Raw genomic sequence first — 19,669 nt, 5'->3', positions numbered from 1 at the left:
CCGCCCCCCGGCCTCCCGCGGGGCTCCTCCGCCGGGGACCCCGCGATTCCCCCTCAGGTGGCGGCGTGGAAAGGGGGGCGACCGCCGCGCACCGACACCGTCCGGGGGCCGGCGGGCTCAACCGCCGCTCGTCTCAGCGGCGTGGGGCGAGCGGCCGGGGCCGGCAGCGGCGCCCGCCTCTGCCTCCTCCCCCTCGGTGCCCTGCCTCCTCCCTCCGCCGGGCGGCCGGCTGCGCGGGGAGGGAGGGAGAGAGGGAGCGCGGCCGAAAGGTGTTGCTGCAAGGGAAGTTTGAAGAAGGTCGTCGGGTTCCTGGGCGCTCTGACAGCATCATGGCGGAGCAGGGCGAGTCGCCGGTCCACGTCCAGCAGCCCCAGCCGGCGCCCGCGCCCGCTGCCCCGGCCGTCGGCTGGCCCATCTGCAGGGATGCCTACGAGCTGCAGGAGGTTATCGGTCAGTGGAGCTGGAGAGCGGGGAGGGCGGCGGGGGGGGGTGCCGCGGGGCGGAGGCAGGGGATGCCGCGGCGACTAACCGGCCGGCCGGCTCCGGGCCTACCGGCGTTCATCCTCCGGCAGGCTGGTGCTCGCTCACTGCGGCGGATGCGGCCGGCACTGCAGTGGCGCCGCTGCCGGCTGCTGCAAACTTTATCCGCCCGGCAGCGGGCGGGCGGGCGGCGCGGCCCCGGGGGGCGGCGGCTCCTTCTAGAACCCGCCGCGCCCCGCCCGGTGCGGTGCGGCCCGGCCCGGCCGAGGGTGCCGCGCCGCCGCTGCCGCTCCGCAGCCCTGCAGCGCACCGTCAGCCGCTGCATCGGTGGCAGCCGCCGCCCGAGCCCTGACCGGCTGGTGTATGCTGGGACCCCGGCAACTCCGCCAGTGCGCTCCCGGTGCTTTGTGTGTGTGTGTGTGTGTGGGGGTCCGCCTGTGGATGCGCACATGTGCGTGCATCCGCTTAGATTACTCTGCATTTTTCCGGTGGTTTCATGGGGGAGGTAAATCTCACCCCTAGATCTGCTACTATCGTGGTGACTTCCTTTTAAATTACTTTATATATAATCTATATTAAACCCTTTTCTTCTTCTCCCTCACTGTTTAATCTTGCCCCCCATCTCCTTGAGCCCCGCGGCCCAGCATCCTGTGCCCGCCGGTGGCACATAAGGCCAGCAGAGGATTACAGCTTCGTTTCACCCCAGGCGACCTGCTTTTCTCCTGGTTTGCCGTGTGGGGTTCAACCCGCCTGCCGCCCCCCTCCCCACGGCCCTGCATGTCAGGGGCTTTCGGGTAGTGCACTTCAGCGCTGTTCACGTGTCCGGCTAATGCAGATCAGATGTCTTCAGTCTCCATCCCCTATGCTTGGATTGGATTATTTTGAATTTTACTGTGTGAAAAGGTGACTGTCGTTAACAGTATGTGCGATGGAAAGTTTTTGGTCCCCTGTCCCAGGTGTTGCTTGTTGCTAATGAACTACTTTGGGAAAACTTGCTGTTATTTGTGTGTAACATTTTAAATCTCCAGCAAATACTGCAGATGGCAAAGGCCAGCTCTAAGACTGTGATTGCTATTCCTTGTGAACAAAAAAAATCCAGGAGTCTTGCCTGCTGATGCTGTTGGCTGTCTTCAGTATTACACGTTATTGCTAATTGTTCTCAGGATGATGACAGCCAGAACTATGTGTTATTGATCTGGGTTGCAAAGTTGTGTGTACTCAGCTTTGTCATTAAGCTTTTTATTTTCCGCAGGCAGAAACAAAATAGTTGAGAAAAGCAGTTCTTCCTTAAAATGGGGTGGCTCTGTGTTGACCCAGGTGGTGCCTTTGTGTTTCTGTTTGCACTTCCTAGTCTGTGAGAAGGAGGGATGAGGGTTCAGGTGTTCAGGTCCCTGGAGGTGGCTGGCCTGGACCAGACCGGTGCTCAGCATCAAGCAAGTGCTGCCAGTGAAGGGCCCCCACGTGGGCTGGATTTATGGAATCACGGAATTGTCAGAACTGGAAGGGACCTCTAGAGATCATCTAGTCCAACTTTCCTGCTAAAGGCCAGAGGACTTTGTCTTACTACATCTGGGGAATGGATCTAAATTAGCCAAGTGGAAGTGACTCTGTTAGCATAAGGTATATCTTTCCTGAGGAGTAAATCATCCTTCTAAGGTAAAAAAGGCGTCAAAGGTGTTGGATTAATCCTTGTCTAGGGTGTGACATGAGTCATATGAGTTATTTAAGTAGTAGTTATTTGCTGTTGCGGTACCTGTGCAATGCCTGGGTCAGAGTTTCATTTAGAAACTCCTCTCCACTTTCTATTTTCCACTTAAAAGCTTGTATCTTTTGATATGTAAAACGTATTTCTAATCATTTATATATAAGCATATATCCATTGTACAGGTGGATGCTAAATTGGAGTAGCAAATACCTATCTGTAGAGAAACCTACTAGTCCTATCTGTAGAGTTACCTACTAATGCCATTAAATGTTGATATTATTTCTTTAAAGTGCATGCCTAGTGAGGAAATTGAGGTCAGTTTGTATTGAATCAGATTCTTGGACACACTGAACTTGCCTGACTTCGGTTGACCTTTCACTAAGCTTAGGTTGCTTACATGACTTTCTCTCAAACTCACTGAGATTTATTTTGTACCACTTGACTTAAAAATATTGTGCTTAGTCAAATATGTCTTTTTTCATGAACACTTTATATTTGTTGTCTTAACTTTTAGGACACCCACTATGAGATTAAATTTAATTTCGATACTATTCAAAATAGTGAAAAAACTAAGCAAACACATGCCATCCCACCTCCTCAAAAAAAAAAGCCTTTATAAATTCTATGTATTTGATGAAATGTGGCCATAATTTTGGAGATGTTGGATGAATATTGTTGCTTTTAATAAACCTAGTAAGGGATGCTTAAAGCATCTTTTTTATACCTGAGGGGGGGGAGAATGATACAGTCTGAACTTGGTTCAGCAGCAGTTTATATCCCTTTCCATCAGCCATGCCAGGGTTAATTGCATTGTGAACGTGAGTAGTTCCCACTTGCTGAAACAGAGCCCTTCACCTCTGGAAAGCACTACATACCACTCCCTGAGGAGCTGGGTGGCATCTTAAGGGATGGATTCAGTTACAATAGCCCTTTGCCAGTTAAATGAGAAAAATAACAACATATTGAAGCATCTTTGTGGGCTTTGTGGGAGGAAAGGTGCACAGGGTAAGGTACACCAGAATGGTTTATCACACCACTTCCCAACTGAATAGGCTTTATATCGTATTGTAACTAAAACACAGATGCAGAATTACTTCAATGGCCCATTTTCAGGAGCATTTAGAAGTTTTGGTGGTGATCATAAAGTGAAATTAATTGTTGGTCACGTGGGCTGTCTTCAGCCTGTGACTTTAGCAAGTCAGAGAAGTTCTGCTCTTTTTCTGTGTGAGAACATGAACTTTTCTTATTGCTCATCTGTGTCTAGTCAAATGTTATTTTGAAAACTAAGGCCACATTATGGATTTCAAATGATACAGCTTTTTTTTTTTTTTTTTCTCCATCTCTGTTGCTTCCTTCATGATGGTTGACAGATTCAAGTGCCTGTTAAAGAGAAAATGCTGGCTTTAAGGAGTGCTTCTTATGAGATGTTATTCCATGTTTGCTTTATTTTTAAGGTGGCTAGCCAGTTCTTTGTAAACTCTTGGTGTGCGGTTTCATGATACATTTAATCTGCTCTAACAGGCAGCTGTTGAAAGGATCACATTGATCTGGCAGAGAACTAGTTCTTTCGCTGGGTTAGTTTTCTGTTGGATCAGGTTCCCTGTTTGACTTGCTGCATGGCTGCGTGATTGATAGATCTGATGCAAGGAAGAGGCTCTTCCTATTATTGCCTCTTTTCTGGAGCAGAAAGAAACAGTTCTGATTGCTGTCTGTAAATGTGTAGGTTAGAGAATGAAGAGGAAGTTCTTACATTAATTCAAATTGATACAGGCTGTCCATACATGTACCCGTTTGGAAGTTAGAAGGGGATTTCTAACTTAGGACATCCAAAGCAACCTTCCGGTAGGGGTTAGAGATAAGGACTGTGATTGCTTTTAAGGGAGAGCCAGATTTAATTTAGTGAAGACCTGGGAGATGTCCTTCTATGATTTTAATGTATTAAGTTAAAATGTGCAGTGGATTTTAATGTATGTGCTGAGGTTTTTTGTAAGCTGGGTATGACTTAGATTTTTAAAAAAGCTAATAAGAGCAATACTGTGAGAGATGTTCTTACTCAGTTTGGGTTTATAACCAAGTATTCTGGCTAAAATAACTGAAATAGATTTCTCTGAATTTGTCACTTATGTATGCGAGGTTTTTTCTCCTCATAAGCAATAGAAATCTTCACAGAACAAACATTTAGATGGTAATCAACTTAAAAATGTGAAAATTGAATAATGTTAAAATTCTGTTTGTGCCTTTCAAATTCTAATGAGTCTTACATCTCATGGGTGAGACAAAGCAGCATTAAATTTAGGTTGGTTTTTTGTTTGGGTTTTTTTTTGTGTGTGTTTTGGTTTTTTTTTTGTTGTTGTTTTGTTTTTAAAAATGTTTCTTAAATTGATATGAACAAGTGGCTTTGCCTTGTTTTTGGAAAACTGCATTGGAGTTGATGTTCTTCTGATGCAATTTAATGTTTGTCAGCCTGTGTTGATAATTATGGAAGAAAGAGTGCTATGAAGAAGCAGTGGATTATCTAGTGATTAGGCTGGGTGCTAGCTTTCATTATAAAATTATATTTTCATCTCTTCTGCTGCAACTGGCTTGGAAAATTAATTTGGCTAGAAACCAGCCAGAATTAATTGGAAAATAAAGGGTTACTGCTACCTGATGGATTATCTATATTGGCTGCAACTCATTAAAAAGTTACCTTAGTTGAACCGTGGCTTTCGTCTAGTTTTGCCTTTCTAACTTTGAGCTCAAAAATATCTTGTGGCTTGTTGCATCATAAGGTGCAGTGTGGCTAAGTCAAATGTGTTGGGATTTTGAGTAGAACAGGTTATCATTCGAGACTGTTCTGCTGATTTTATTGTTCTTATTGTGAGCAGCCTGTGAGCCACTCTCACATTAATGGTTCTGGAGTCGTTGGTATTTATGTGGAATGCTATTTACTTTTCTTTTCTTTTCTTTTCTTTTTTTTTTTTTTTCTTCTTCTCTCCCCTGCTGCATGTGTATTGCTAATGGCTCTTTGTCTGACAGAATAGATTCTCCTATATTTGTTGTTATCAGAATCTTTGTAGAGAGGTCTCTGATTATGATGCTCAGGAACTAATGTTCAAGTCTGTAAGAATGGTGTATGCTGTTGTGAAAAGCCTCTCTATAGTTAGAGGTAAAATTACACTTCTGTGGTGTTCTGTTAATCAGATGGTTGTGTCTTATTCACACTTTCCAAAATTTCTTACCCCTGTGCTTAATCAGGATTTTATTTTGGGGTTTTTTTGAGTGGAAAAACACCGTTGAAGGGCTTTCTTTTGCAGTAGTTTATATGCTGCAAATTAGGTTGGACTGTGCTCAGTGAAATACCCCACTGTAGCAACTAAAGCCATGGTAAACTTTGATATTTGCTCTTGCAGAGATTTATTCCAAACCCCCTGTGATTTTTGCATAAGAAGCTGCATAATTTGATAAGTAATACTTAACAGTACCTAAAATCTTTATACTAAAGCTTTGTGTAAGAAGAAAGGTGTGCCTGCCTTAATTCTGCTCCAAAGCAAATTCTATTCCTTACCAATCTTAAAAGTTAACACAGCAGCCTAAGCATATTGTACATGCACATCTTAAATATAGCCTTCATAACATAATACATCCATAGCTTGACAGGAAGAGTTTATTGTTTTTTAAATTAAAGTTTTATGTTTTGGGAAATAATTAGTCAAGATTTTCTGTTAGAAATGTTAAATCCCCATTTAATAGTTTTATAAGGAGTGGCTTCTAATTCAGTTGTCAGAGTAAAGATGGTCACGGTGCAATTTAAAAATACCTTGTAGAGCACTCAGAGTGCAGTGCTGCTAATGAGGCTGTGCAGAGCTCGTAGTTGTTAATTATTTGTCTTGTCTCTACATGATAGTAATAGTGTTGGGGAAGGAAGCTCTGTCCTGGCTTTTTTGAATGAAAATGGGCTTTCTGCACTAGAATTACTCAGATTGGAGACAAGACTGTAGTTTTCATTGCTTCAAAGATGTTAAGCTTAGTAAGTGATTCAGTGATCAAACTTTGTTATATAATTCATTGACTTTTAAAAAAAAATAACTTATGCAATTGGAATTCAGACTTGTCAGGAAGAATAATTACGTTTTACAAGAACCTGAATGGCATGAAAATAAAGACAATTAGGCGTTACTTGCTTTGGGGTTGTTGTGATTGCAAACAGCCAGCAAATAAAGCTTGTTTTAAAGTTAATTTGGTGACTGGAAGGGTAAAGGAGCATGCAATCAACACATCAGGCATTTGGCTGATGCTATGTGTAATGATAATTTACAGAAAGTATGCTATGCTTTCCTGCTCTTGGAATCTGCCTACTTCGTTTATGCTTGGACCTCCTGTCCCTATGCTTTCCCTCTCCCCCATCCAAGTTCTTCCTACAGATAAGGTCCAAAACTTCGGAGACCTGGGAAGTCCTGGCTCCGCAGGACTTGCTTGAATGCTAGAAGAGGAGCAGTTCCACTGGTGAGGGTGTGGAAATTTGAAGGGATTGCATGATTTTGATTCTCATTAAGCCTTAAAACAGCAAGGCTTTGCATCTTCAAAGTGGGATCACTGCTTGTGACCAGCATTGTAAGGGTACTGTGATAGCAGGGGCCAAGTTCAGACCTGGGAGAGCAATTTTGGGTTGGGTCATGTGTTGCTATGAAACAGCCTTAGAACTGTTTTACTTTGTTGTTGTTGTTTTGCTTTCAGTGAAGAATCACTTTCCCTTCCCTCAGAGACCAGTTGTTTTTTTTTCCAGAATCTGCTTGTCAAATGGAGCTTCTCTTTGTTAAACAGAAACAAAACCAAATCTGTTCTGACTGGCTTGAGGGCCAAACACAGTGAGCTCTCAATGCAAAGGAGATGTGGGTGACTGATATAGTGACTACACGTGTAGGCCATGTTTCATTTTGTGTGACCTTTTTGTTTCTCTTGCTGTTTCCCCTTCCTCTCTTCCAAAATAATTCAGAACTATAAGGCAGCAGTAGATAGAAGTTGGTTTTATTTCCAGTAATAATAGCAATTCTTGGCATTTAGAATGGACCTTAAAAATCAAGTTAAGTTAGTTACTCTTGTTAACTTCTTGGGTTTCCTGAAGTCACGGGAATACTGCTGAGCAACAGCAGCAGAGGAGCAATCTGCTTGCAGAACTTGGAAGATAAATATGTCACCAGGAAACTTACTGGTGCCCAAAATTAAAAGCAAGATTTTAAATTATTTTTTTTTCCCCTGAAGGAAGTAACACTTGACAGAAGTTGATACTGCTTACCCTGTGTAAATAAAGAATTAGTTTTTTTGAGTGATTGGATTTTTACTTACTGCTGCCTTTTGCAGCATAGCCTTGCTGGTGGGATGAAATCCTGACAGCTCTGTTAGATTTCACTGTCGCTTGCTAAGTTTGAAGGTCTTTTGGGTGTGCGTAAGGGTTGCACAGTTGAAGCTTGTGGGTGTAAGAACGTTATCATCCAGCAGTGGCAGAATGAAGCAATGCTGGTATGAAATCCTTGAGAGAAGAATTTGCTTTAAAGCTTTTCTTTTTCCTTCTTATATCAGTCTCTATACACACTGTACTAGGTTCTGTGGGGTTGTGCAGTCAATGCTATAATTGAACCAACCGGTACATGTTGAATGCTCATCCCTTACCGTCTTTGGTGGGGTTTGGCTGCTGTCCTCCCTTGCCTTCCCTAGGGTTGTGTGCTGGCAATGCAGCTCTTCCTTCTCTCTGCCACCTGTTTCCTCCTGCACTGTGCTTCTGGCTGGAGACCATGCTGTGGCTTTCAACATGTGCCTGGGGGACTAGGAGCTCTAGGCTAAAAAGATATGAAAGAAAACCACCCACCAAACTCTGCCCTGGGACAGAAAATGTAGTAATGAGAAAAAACAGGGAGAGTATACAGGGAGAAACAAGCAATTATGTGGTACCTGAGAGTGCAGGAGGAATCTAATTTTTCCTGAAACTGCTGTCAGTCAGTGTTACTTTATGAGAGTTGGTTGCCTTTCAGGAGAGAATAGATAGTTGGGGGATGGCAGTAAAGAGGAAGATTAATTTTCATGGAGAAGTGTGCATGCCTCCTGGCATTTAGGTAGACTTTAGTTGACTGGTGACTGTTTTGTAGAAAGTTTCCATGGCAGTGGTGAGATGCTGACAATGCTGATGAAGGTGGTGGGTTTTTAAAGAGCCCCTCTGATCAATTCTCAGGTGCAGTTTTTCAGGGTTACTGTTTGTGATGCTCCTGCAGCCTGCTCGCGAGAGAAGCTTGGTGAAAAGTCTGAACAGTGTCGTTCAGTGAACTTTGTTAGCTGAAGTATTAAGTTTGTGGCGTTGATGGAGTTAATATTTCCAGTCCTTTGCCCCTAGTTATTTGGCTAGGTATGTGACTTTACCCAACAGTTTGGTGAAACCCCAGTATGATAAATTAGCAGTTTCCATTAATCCTTTGTCTTTATGATTAACAATTTCTGAATCATTTTATTAGCCTAATTATTAATGTGGATGTCTAACTGCCTCTGAGGTATTCTGATCAGAAGTAAAATGCAGGTGAAACTGGAGGATGTTTTGTAAGGCTGATGTAATGATTGTTACACAGATTTTAAGTTGAACTATGCCAATACACTTAAAGAGAAAAATGGACTAGAAGCAGACTAAAAATTGGAAGATTTTCTGTGTTCCTAGTCATGCTTTCAGAAGTAGCGTGAACTTAAAACATGATCTCAGAGGTCAAAATCAATGTTGAATGTCTGAGGGTTTTCTTAATTGGAACAGATTCTTTTCATAGCTGTCAGTAAACTATGTGCCAAGTATACCTGCTTCAGGGTAGTGGGACAAAAACAGTTAATGTACCAGACCAAAAAAACATTGTGTATTTACTTACTGATCATGGTTTCTGTCCTGTAGGAGTAATACAGACAAGATCATAAGCTTGAGCTATTGCTTTAGACTTCTGAGAAGAAATGTACTCAGATTCAGAAGGATCACAATTCAGTTATAAGGTTGCTTTTCCCTTCTCATTTCTTTGGTTTGATGACATTTTATTGCAGGGACTGAATTTAAACTTATAATTTATTCTTGTTAGTGTCTTGTGCTTCCAGCCTCTGAGCCACTTAATACTAATGATAAGAACTTCATTAGAATTAGATTAGAATCACCTGATGAAAATTTAATGCTATGATAGCATTTATATTGTTCCAGGTCTTCCATTGTTTCTTGAGAAGCAGGATGAGAAATAGGTGTTTTGCTTGTAGTGTGTGACCACAACAGACTTAAATTCTAGCAGGCAGGTTCTATTGGGGTGAACTAGCTGAAGATGCTTTGTAGCTCAACATTGCAGTATTAATTAGAGATCTTCAAGACAGTGCAGTAGCAATACTGCCTTTGTTTTGGTAGGTTGCTGTTCTTCATTCTCGGAAGAGAATGATGCACTTTGTGGTGACATCCAGAAGACTTGGAAAACATTGCATTCATGGTATTAGAATTGTTCCAAGTGTTTACTTTCAAACTAAATGAGAAACAATAAAATACGCCAACTAAATCAACGCCAGCATTTGTTTATAGTGCTGCTTCAGAAATGAACAGTAGTTCTCTTTTTACAGTTTTTTTTTCTAGGCAGGATATCTGGTTCAGCACAGCAAATCTTCAATTTATCCTGCTTGCATAAGGTGAAGCGGAGTTAAGCAGATTTCTGTGGAGTTCAGATGATACCCTGGTAAGATAACCTTTGGTCCCACAGTGAATACCAGGTATCAAATTCTCGTGTAGTTATGCAGAACTGTTTCCAGTATGAGTTTGCCTTCCAAATGTCAGGATTTATATGTGTATTGAATAATGGTTTCTGTATTGATGATGAAACAACAGGAAGAATAAAATGATCACAGTCCATGTTTCTTTTTCTGAAAATATTTTAACTAAAAATTACATCTTGCAGTTTATCTTAGGGGGAAAATATCTGGCCATGTAACATAATAGAGCATTTAAAGACTAGTAGAACATATGATAGGAAAAGTGTTTTGTTTTTATTTTGTGTTTTTGTATTAGAAGAGTTTTGGACAAAGAAGTTGTTTTTCTTACATCTGTGAACTTTGAAGGAAAAATCTTTATTTCTGAGTCGGTGTCATGCACCCATATTTGGTATTATAAGATGCCATTGCTATTGTAGAGTATAATTCAAATTAACTGCTAGGTTAACTTTTTTCTTCCTTAATACAAGAAGGTAATTTATTTTGAATTTTTCTTCCTTACAGATTTTTGTTGTGTAGACAGCTGTAGCTCAAAATATCTGTTTCTTCCAGGTATGTTATTAGGAGTATGTTACCCTAGGGCTTTTCTTTGTGGTGTTCTGAAAACTCACAGCTGAATGAGGTTTGGGCAGGCAGGTAAGGAGGAGATTGGAAGCAGCAGAAAACTTAGCCCTGATGGTTGTGCCTCAGCTTGGACAAACTAAAGCTGTTTAAGGAGTCTCACTTAACAGAGATTTTCCTTAGCTTTGTACTTCGCGTGTGAGCCTGCAAAACTTCAGCTTGTCCCTGGCCACAGAAATGGTTAAGGGACTGGACTGTCTTTCATTTGAGGCTGAGAGCTGGAACTCCAGACCAGACAGTCTGAAGAGAAGGCTCAGGGGGATCTTATCAATATGTATAAATATGTGATGGGAGAGAATGAAGAAGAGGGAAACAGTTCTTCTCGGTAGTGCCCACTTAAAGGGCAAGAGGCAGTGGACAGAAATTAAAAACAATTAATCTCAACCTTAACACAAGAAAACTTTTACTGTGAGGGTGATCAAACACTACAACCGGAAAGGCTGTGGAATCTCCATCTGCGGAGATACTCAAAACCTGGCTGGGCAACCTGCTTTAGCTGGCCCTATTGGAGCAGGGGGATTGGATTTAGGTGATCTCTAGATCAGCCTTAATGATTCTATGATTCCATGGCTTGAAACAATTTTTGGTGGTATCTTTGTGTGAAACAGCAGATAGTTGGTTGTGGCTTTGTTCTTTCAAAGAGCATCTTAACTTTAGGAAGCAACTCTCACAAAAGTGTTCCTGCTAACAGAAAGGCAGATTTGGAGAATATTTGTGAATTACAAATTGGTTCCACATTGGAATGTCATTAGTATCTTAGTTGTGTCTATGTCTATAAGTTTCTGGTGAAATGGGAGCAGATAAAGGGAGTGAATCGGTTAATGTTGACACCTTTACAAAGTATTTGGGTTTGAAATTTTACTTTGAATAAGATACACACTAGTTCCATGGACAAAACGTCCTAGCTGTCCTTGGTTTTTTAAAATATCTGAAGATTGGTCTGAACCATTACATCTTTCATGGGTTAGAGCATGTTTCTGCTGGAGCAGAACTTCCAGTTCAGGTTCTCCAAAAGAAGTTTATTCTGCACGCTCAAGAGCCACTCTGCAAAGCAAACTAAAGCTCTGTGAGGAAGATCGAGAAGATATTCACTTAAAAACTGCAGTTTGCTCAAAACCAAAATGCAAACGTGTAGGCAACCAAATAGTAAGAAGTACAGGTTGGTGCTCTTTCTTGATTTTTCCCTCTAACCTCAATTACTTTATCCTCTGTCAGTTATTTCTCTATTTTTTTTCTACTTTCTGGAAATTCTTAGTTTCTCCTGTCTCTGATGGGAGGCTTTGCCCTTGAGTAAGAACCGCATCCAGATACATGTATTTCTAAATTTCATTGTTGGTCTTTTTAATACTTGAAGTATTACTGCTACAGTTTTCCTGTGAAACTCTTGTGCTGACCGTTCACTCTAGGATAAAACCCTAGACCTTTGAAACAACACATTTGGATACAAAAAAATTTAAGGGACGAATGATGTCAGCTTTCCCTTTCTCTTCTAGATAAGCTTCTTCAGTTTAAATTGAAATTTATTGCCCGATGTTCTTTTGTTGAGCAGCTGACTGAATGATAAGGAAGTTTATTCTAGCAGTTTTTCAACTGAATGTAGAAAAAAAGCTACTTCTTGTGGTGCATGTGTCTGAGTGAAGTGTTTATGCTTCTTCAGATCGATGAAGGAAAAATGAAATGCCCCTGCTGGTATGCTTTCTGGAGGGCTAATTAGGTAGAGGAAGATCTCCCAGATTTCTTGTAGAAATCCCCTATTCTACAAAAGCCCTTGAGACTTCGCTTTTTCTTTCTTATAGTGAATAGTTTGAAGTCTGTGATTTAATTCTTTTTAGAAAAGTGTTTTAAAAAGTATAATGTGAGCAACGATGTGAAAAATGCACTTTCGGATTAATCTGGTAAGAAGAAATTTATTATTCTCTCAAAGTTTGAGCAAAATTCACCTAGTTTTATAAAACGCTGTAAAAATAGAAACTGTCAAGACCTCGTACACGTATTTCAAGGTGGCTTTTTTTTCCTGTGTAACACTGAATGACAAGAAAAAGTTTAAATTTTAAAAAAAATAGTGAGACGTGTTAGGTCATCGATACAGTCTTTGACCTAACCACAGCATATTAAACCAGCAAGAAACTGTCTCTGTTTTACATAGATGTTCTTTTGTATGGCTTTTGGTTCTGTGAATTTGATTGCAAGTTTTTGGTACAAATGTAAGTTAAAGAAAAAAAATTAAAAAAAAAAAATCTGAATACAGAGGCTTACATTATTACCTGAAAATCTAACCTATATTGTGAGGACGAATGGAAAATAACATGACAAAATTCATTTTAGCGTTTCTAATAAATTCTTGAACCAAGTTGTATCCTTCCTTTCAACTCTTTTTCACGCCTTCTGTTGGGAAAATGCAGAATGAATAGGGATGGGTTAGATTGATTCACATCAAGTACAGCGCATCCGCATTTCTCCTTATCGCAGGACGGCCCCAGTGTAGCTGTACAAGCGGAGCCGGCTCCCGCTGCAGCGTGCCAGCCGGGCGGCTGTGCGGCACAGCTGTGCTGCCCATCAGCTGCCAGAGCAGCGGAAGCGTGGGTGAAAAAGCCTGCTGCAAGATCTTTGGCTGCTACTTTTTCTGTTTCTTCTTCCCCAACACATTTGCAGTGTGATTGAAGCTGGATTCTTTTGTGTTTTGCAGGAAGCCAGCGCAGATCTGATTACAAAACTAATGTTAACTGGAGAAGGGCTCAGGTGCTTCAGAGCTTTCCGTCCCCCTCTCTGTCTTGTGAACTAGTTTAACAGATAATAATACGTCTTACGTATGTGCCATTGTTACCTGTGGCTCAGTTCTTTGTTTTGGTCTTCTCAAGAGTCCTTTCAGAGAACCTTTAAAGATGGTCTATGCTCCTGCCAGCATATTCTTTTACATAACCTAACCTAATAACAACCTAACAGAGTAGATCTTCCCTTTTTTCCTCTATGTACTGGGCTCAATGGGATTTATTTAGTTAATTATTTTTCATATGCCCAAAGTAAACTATTTCTTTAAATCTCTTTAAGTAATGGACAGTTACGTCTAATGGTACTCATTGTTCAATGGCACAGGTGTCTTCTAGACCATAAGTTTGGTGAATTCACAAGTTACCTTTATGCACTGATATGAAAATGGGAGGCATTTTAGGCATTCATTATGTAAGTACAGCTAAGCAACCTCTTTGCTCTCTGATCCGATACATGCTATTTCTTGGTGGCATTGAATTCTCAATTCCTGTTCTGCAACTTTTGTAAATTTGAGTTAAATTAATATTGAAACAGAGTCTAGTATATTTTACTCTTGCGCATAATGCCTTATATCACTTTTTTTCCTTCTTAACAATGGCAGCTCTTACAGAGGGTAACATGATTGAGAGGAAAGATTGTTTTAGGTATAGAACTTGGCTTTTCGCTGCTCAATTCAGTTTCATACCCTTTAGTTCATTAAGCTCTTAATGAACTAAATTCATAATCACAATCTTGGAAAAATCATAGTGAAGGGACTATAAATGGATTAGGAATATAAAGTAATGATAAGATACCTCAAGCAGACCTGAAAGCCATGGGACTTGTGAGGAAAACGTAAGTTCCACAGACTGGAACAGAAATACTTTCTTTGCATTTCACATTTGATGACCATCCAAATTCATATATCGTAGGTTTTAAGTAGCATATTTTACTATGAGAGATTCAGTGTATTTTGGGTTCAGAACTGAATGGTTTTAGCTTGTTTACTTGTTTGGTTTAGAGTCAGCTGTATTTATTATGTTGTCTCTGGGTGTGGGTTGTTCCCCTCCATAGCCTTCTTTTTTAGCACATACGAGCAGGATAATTTTCTGGTGTGTAAGAAGTAAATTCTGCTAACAACATCTGTTTACTCCCAAAAATCAAGCTTACCAGTTGTCACCTGACAATGAGGGGAAAGATAGGTTAGTACAATTTTTAAGTAGCCTAATACAGAATTTATAACATAAATTATGATTTCTAATTACCTAAGTAATACAGAATTTATAATACAATTTAACTTATAATTTCTAATCACCTGGACCCTCTGCAGATTGGGTCAAATCTTAATACATGGTTTGCTGTATCAATATAACATCCGTAATCTAGACTGGAAAATTATGTAAAAGCATGTGAGTTGGTCAGTCTGCAGGGGAAGCAGATGATGGTGGAGGCATCCCTGGACACTGGGGGTGCAGCAGCTCTTGTGCAAGTTCCCTGCTTAAGACTTGTGACTACTTGATTTTACGGGCAGTGCTCTGTGTGCTGTTACGCTTCCCTGTTCTGTGATGGGGTCATCCCCACCACCAGCTTGGCTGGGTGCCTTGGCCTTCAAGGCCAGTAAGGAAGGGAGTAATCGGCCTGGCGCCAAGGAATCTTGAGGCCAGTCAGAGGTGGGGAGGGAAAGAAGAAATCTGCTTGATTTGTCTATTTGGTTCACATTCATAGGACTTTCAGGGCCTGATAATAAGGGGAAAAGGAATCAATATGTGACCTGCTCAGTCACAGAGAATGGCTGCTTGCATTATAAAATGGTGTTAGTTATGCTAACTACGTTACCAGAGGTCGGGAGCAGGAGTCTTGCCCTGACACCTCCACAAGGCAAATTCCAGTTCTGATGACTGCAAATTCTGAAATAGTAGTGATTGTGGATTTTTTCTATATAAACATTTTTCACTTATAAAAACACTTCTTACAAAGATTTTTGAGATGCGGAGCAGAACAAAAGAAATGTAATCTTAGGTAGTGTTAGTAATATAGGGTTTGCCTAGACAGTCTAATTTGAGTTGCTGTAGTTCCCTTTCAACTTCTTTATTTAGACAACTCATCTATTTTAAATGACAAGTCAGGGAGAAGATAACACCTGCTGAAAGTGGACTGCTTTTGTTTAGGTTTTCCTTACCTGCTGTGGTGCTGACATTTCCTTGATGTGTATTGTTAATGAATGGGAAGATGCTCTCATGCTGGATCTGGAAATGTACCAGGCTCCCTATGAGCTCTGTGACTAGCATGTAAGAGGACTCAAGGCCATGGAGTACTTAGTTAAATGATAATTTTGGTGATGACACACAGAGATGGGCATTAAGCTGACATCACTAAAGTGATGTTTGGCATCACTCCAATTTCCTTTCCAACACATCTACACCCCTCTTTCAGAGTCAAGTACCAAGGTGTTTTTGGAGTATGTGCAGCTTCCTATTCAAAGACAGGCAAAATCATAGAGTCATAGAATGGTTTGGGTTGGAAGGGACCTTAAAGACCTAGTTCCAACCCCCCTGCCATGGGCAGTGACACCTTTCACTAGACCAGGTTACTCAAAGGCCCTTCCAACCTGACCTTGAACACTTACAGGGATGAGGCATCTGTAGCTTCTCTGGGCAACCTGTTCCAGAGTCTTATCACCCTCACAGTAAAGAATTTCTTCTGAATAGGTAATCTAAATCTACTTTCTTTCAGTTTAAAACAGTTATCCCTTGTCCTATCACTAGACTCCCTGATGGGGAGAAGCATTGTGGTTACTGTCTGTTCCTGATACACTAAAAGTTGATCTTCATCTTTGGTAGCACCTTATCTTACCAAAAAGATTACCTTGGTAGGTACCCTTTTTTTAAAAAGGGTAGGAATGTGTTTTTGTCATGTGCCTTGTGTTATTTTTGTGATGGGTAGTGCTAAAAGTTTTCCAGTGTTGAAATGTGGGGCTGTCAAGGAGGTTGCTAACTGTGTCTCCTGCTGTGGTGTTGTTACTTAAAACACTAATCATGGTAGTGTGAGGGGATAAAACCATGTTCTGCATTATGTATAGTATATTGGATTGGAAAACTGGTAAGGGAGCTGGGTTATTGACTGTCTTACTACTGTAGCTTCAAAGGTAGGCAATACTCTGCAGTATGTGATGACTGCATGGGGTAACAATGCGTTTCTGTAGTGGGGAGGCATGGCTTTATTTCTACAAGGCTTCAACAGAATGTGTGGTCTTATCCACCTGTAAGTTATTGTTTTTCCCATATACTTAACAAACACAGCAACTATATTTTTCATGGTTCATTTATTTTACTTGTTTCAAAAGTTGCACTAAATAAAGCCTCTCTGACAAAGGAAAAAAAAAAGCTCTCTCATGCTGAGGTTTAACATCAGCACTTCTTGTCAGACTCTCTTGGGAGAGCTGGGATGGGAGCCAAGGGAGGGGACAGTCATGAGGTGGGAGGGGGTAGTGGGCATAGCCTCTGTTTTTTCTTTCCTCCCTTTCCAAACTGTGTGCTTGTTGCCAGGTTTACTTGAATACCCCAAACATAGTTAATGGTCATCCTTGGACCTTCTAATCTGATCTTGGTGTGTTGATGGCATTGTACCAAGCTGACAAGTGGTGAGCTCTTTATGGCCGTAGGCAGGATTCTCTTCACTGAGAAAGTGTCTGAAAGCAGAAAGCCATCACTTAGAATGGTACTTCATTTCAAAACTGAACACAGTCATTATTAAACAAACCTGTGTCTAATCTAAATACATCTGGTTTCACTCTCTAGCCACAGATTTCTTTAATGCCCTTGTTAGTCAGAGTAAAGTTCTTTTAAAATTCTTTGAACCGAGTGGTGGTGTTAGCTGATTATTCTTCAGATTAGACAGACATTTCAGGGGAGTTCCTTCAATATAGTGTGTCTGGGCTCATTGGTGGAGTGAAGGATGACTTTTACATTTTCCAGATCATCGGTATAGGTTCTCCACTTTCTTGTACAGTATTGATTTGTCTCATTTCCTGAATAATTAATTTGTGATTGATAGTTATTTGCTGTACTCTGATGCTAGAAACCTCTGTATTCAAGAGGGTAGATTCCTGTTATGTGTTTTGGCAGAAGAATTTCTTTATTCTGTTATACAGATTTGACAGAGAGGAAGTTGTAACATAGAAAACCTCTAAATAATTTCCTATAATTTATCTAGCCAAAACATCTGATGTAACCAGTCCTTTTACTATTTTAGTGAGGGTGGAGGGAAATGAAGAGGCTAGTTCAAAAAGTTTAATCATTTCCTTCTGCCCCTGTTTTTATGGTATGTGGTGTTTTATTGCTGATTGTGAATTCCCCTGACTTTTTTCTTCATGGAGAATATGATGTCTGATTAATGCTCGAGCTTGTTGTATCTTAGCTTTGATACAGGTTGGCTCAATGCTTGTATATGAATTCTATTGTATGTAGATTTTCTATAATGCATAATTATTTTGACATGGACATTTGGGATACTTCTCTAAGATTTCAGTGGGATCACAGAAGTATTTGTGGATCTTTATCATCTTTGGAGAGTTTGAAAAGTAGTATGGCATAAGCTAGACCTCATAGATTTAGTGTAAGCTCTTCTCCCACAAAAAGGTAAATACAGCAGTTGAATAACCCAGTGATTCTGTAGCCATAATGGGGATGTTTTTAGATGTCCAACTGCAGAACAAATTCATTTTGTATAGTTCCATGAAGAATTATTAAGATTATTATTGTTGAATGATGAAAATGCAGAAGTAGCAGTTCTATGTATGCACATAGATTTCATAGAACACTTAAAATATGCTAAGTGAATTATGTGATAATCCTAATGGCAAGGATAAACAAACTAGTATCCAAGTGTGTTATAAGGGGAGAGATTAAGAACATTAAGAGCACTAAGTGGGCAGGAATTGTTAGTAAATTGTATTTACATAGTTATCCTCAAGTTCTTAAGAATACATTTATGTCATGTGAAGATGGAGAGAAATCATGAGTTTATTTTCTGTGAAGAAGTTCAATTTCAGAAAGTTTTGGTGTTTAGTATGGTGGTCTACATGAGCTTTAATAAGCTGAATTATAACTTCTGTTTGAACAATGGAAGTAACATGAAAGAAAATGAATAACACCGAAAGATCTCTTGAGTATTGTGGGGTGAAAGCTAGAAACCAAAAGAAATTTAAGCTGCTTGTTTTCTGTTTCTTAACTGTAAGTATTGCTTTGCCACCAGCAGAATTGCTTCTTTTGAGGCTGAAAAGACTAGTTCTGCACAATGCTGCCATGGAATATGTTGAAGTACTGACAAGTTCATAGTGCATACATAGTAATTCTGGGAGTATGCTACACAATATTGCACGCAATATACAACATATGCAACATAGCTTTCAAAGCTTGCATATAAGCACAGCTGCTTTGTATGTTACGTAAAAAGCCCCACATGTTTTTATGAGTGCAAACCAAAGCTAGGTTGCATTTGTGCAGGCACAATTTGTATGCACAAGTGCATTCTGCTCTATGCAAAAGGAGTCCTTCCATTACACTGCATATGCGCTGTATTTAAGAATTACCTAGGTGACTCTGTTCTTCAGAACTGGACTGTTTGAGAAATTAAATAAAAATACTTTCATATCTGTTTCATCTATTTTCATAGATTTTATTCTGTTTAGTACTGGCTTCTTTTATAGACAGTTGCAACTTAGTCTTGGATTTGAGGCTTACTTAAAATCCATGTGTGCTAATCAGCTACATTTAATAGGAGGTTTCTATATGTTGGGGGAGGAGAAGAGCTGTGTGAAAATGCAGATGGTATAGGTCGGTATTTAAGAGTTCGTATAGATTCTGAGATAAGGTATTTAGTGTTCTCCAGTTATGTCTGCTGTCTAACTCTTCAGATACCTAGTCAACAGGAAAACTTACCATTACCAACAGACTACATCTTCCTCTTCAGAAATTAGGTAGAAGAACCATGGGAGGTGTCTTTGGGTAGAGTGAAGGGGCCTAGTGAATGCAGCAATTTTTAGAAGAGGTTTGTGTTGGAATACTGTAGAGTAACAATAAGCTACTTAAAAAAAGACTTGGTAAATCATTCTAGGGTAATGAGGTTACTGACTTGTTTTTGAGAAGAAGAAAATTGAAAGGAATACTTCTAGATATATTTTGAATAGAGTTACTGTGTAGTGATGAATGAGTGGAAAGTGTCAGACCTTCATATATAACAGGGAATCAATGAAGTGTCACATTCTTGTATGAAGAAGGATGTGTACATGTGTGATGTGTAAGTGATATGGTCCAGCCATCCCACCTTGCTGTCTGTCTTTTTGAGGCTTGGCTAGTGGTGGGTAGATAAACTGAA

At 40.4% G+C, this 19,669-nt stretch overlaps 1 protein-coding gene across 1 annotated transcript in view; it reads left to right on the top strand.

Moving 5' to 3' along the window:
* The first annotated feature begins 329 nt into the window (after positions 1 to 329).
* Positions 330 to 19,669, top strand: part of STK39 (serine/threonine kinase 39) — a 104,237-nt gene continuing 84,897 nt past the window's right edge. Inside the window, exon 1 of the mRNA XM_074145126.1 lies at positions 330 to 450. Within this exon, the coding sequence (XP_074001227.1) occupies positions 330 to 450 (121 nt within the window). The remainder of the gene's footprint in view (positions 451 to 19,669) is intronic.

This window comes from Numenius arquata, chromosome 3 (genome assembly GCF_964106895.1).
Source record: "Numenius arquata chromosome 3, bNumArq3.hap1.1, whole genome shotgun sequence".
Taxonomy (NCBI): Eukaryota; Metazoa; Chordata; class Aves; order Charadriiformes; family Scolopacidae; genus Numenius; species Numenius arquata.
This window is presented reverse-complemented; position numbering and strand designations above follow the sequence as displayed.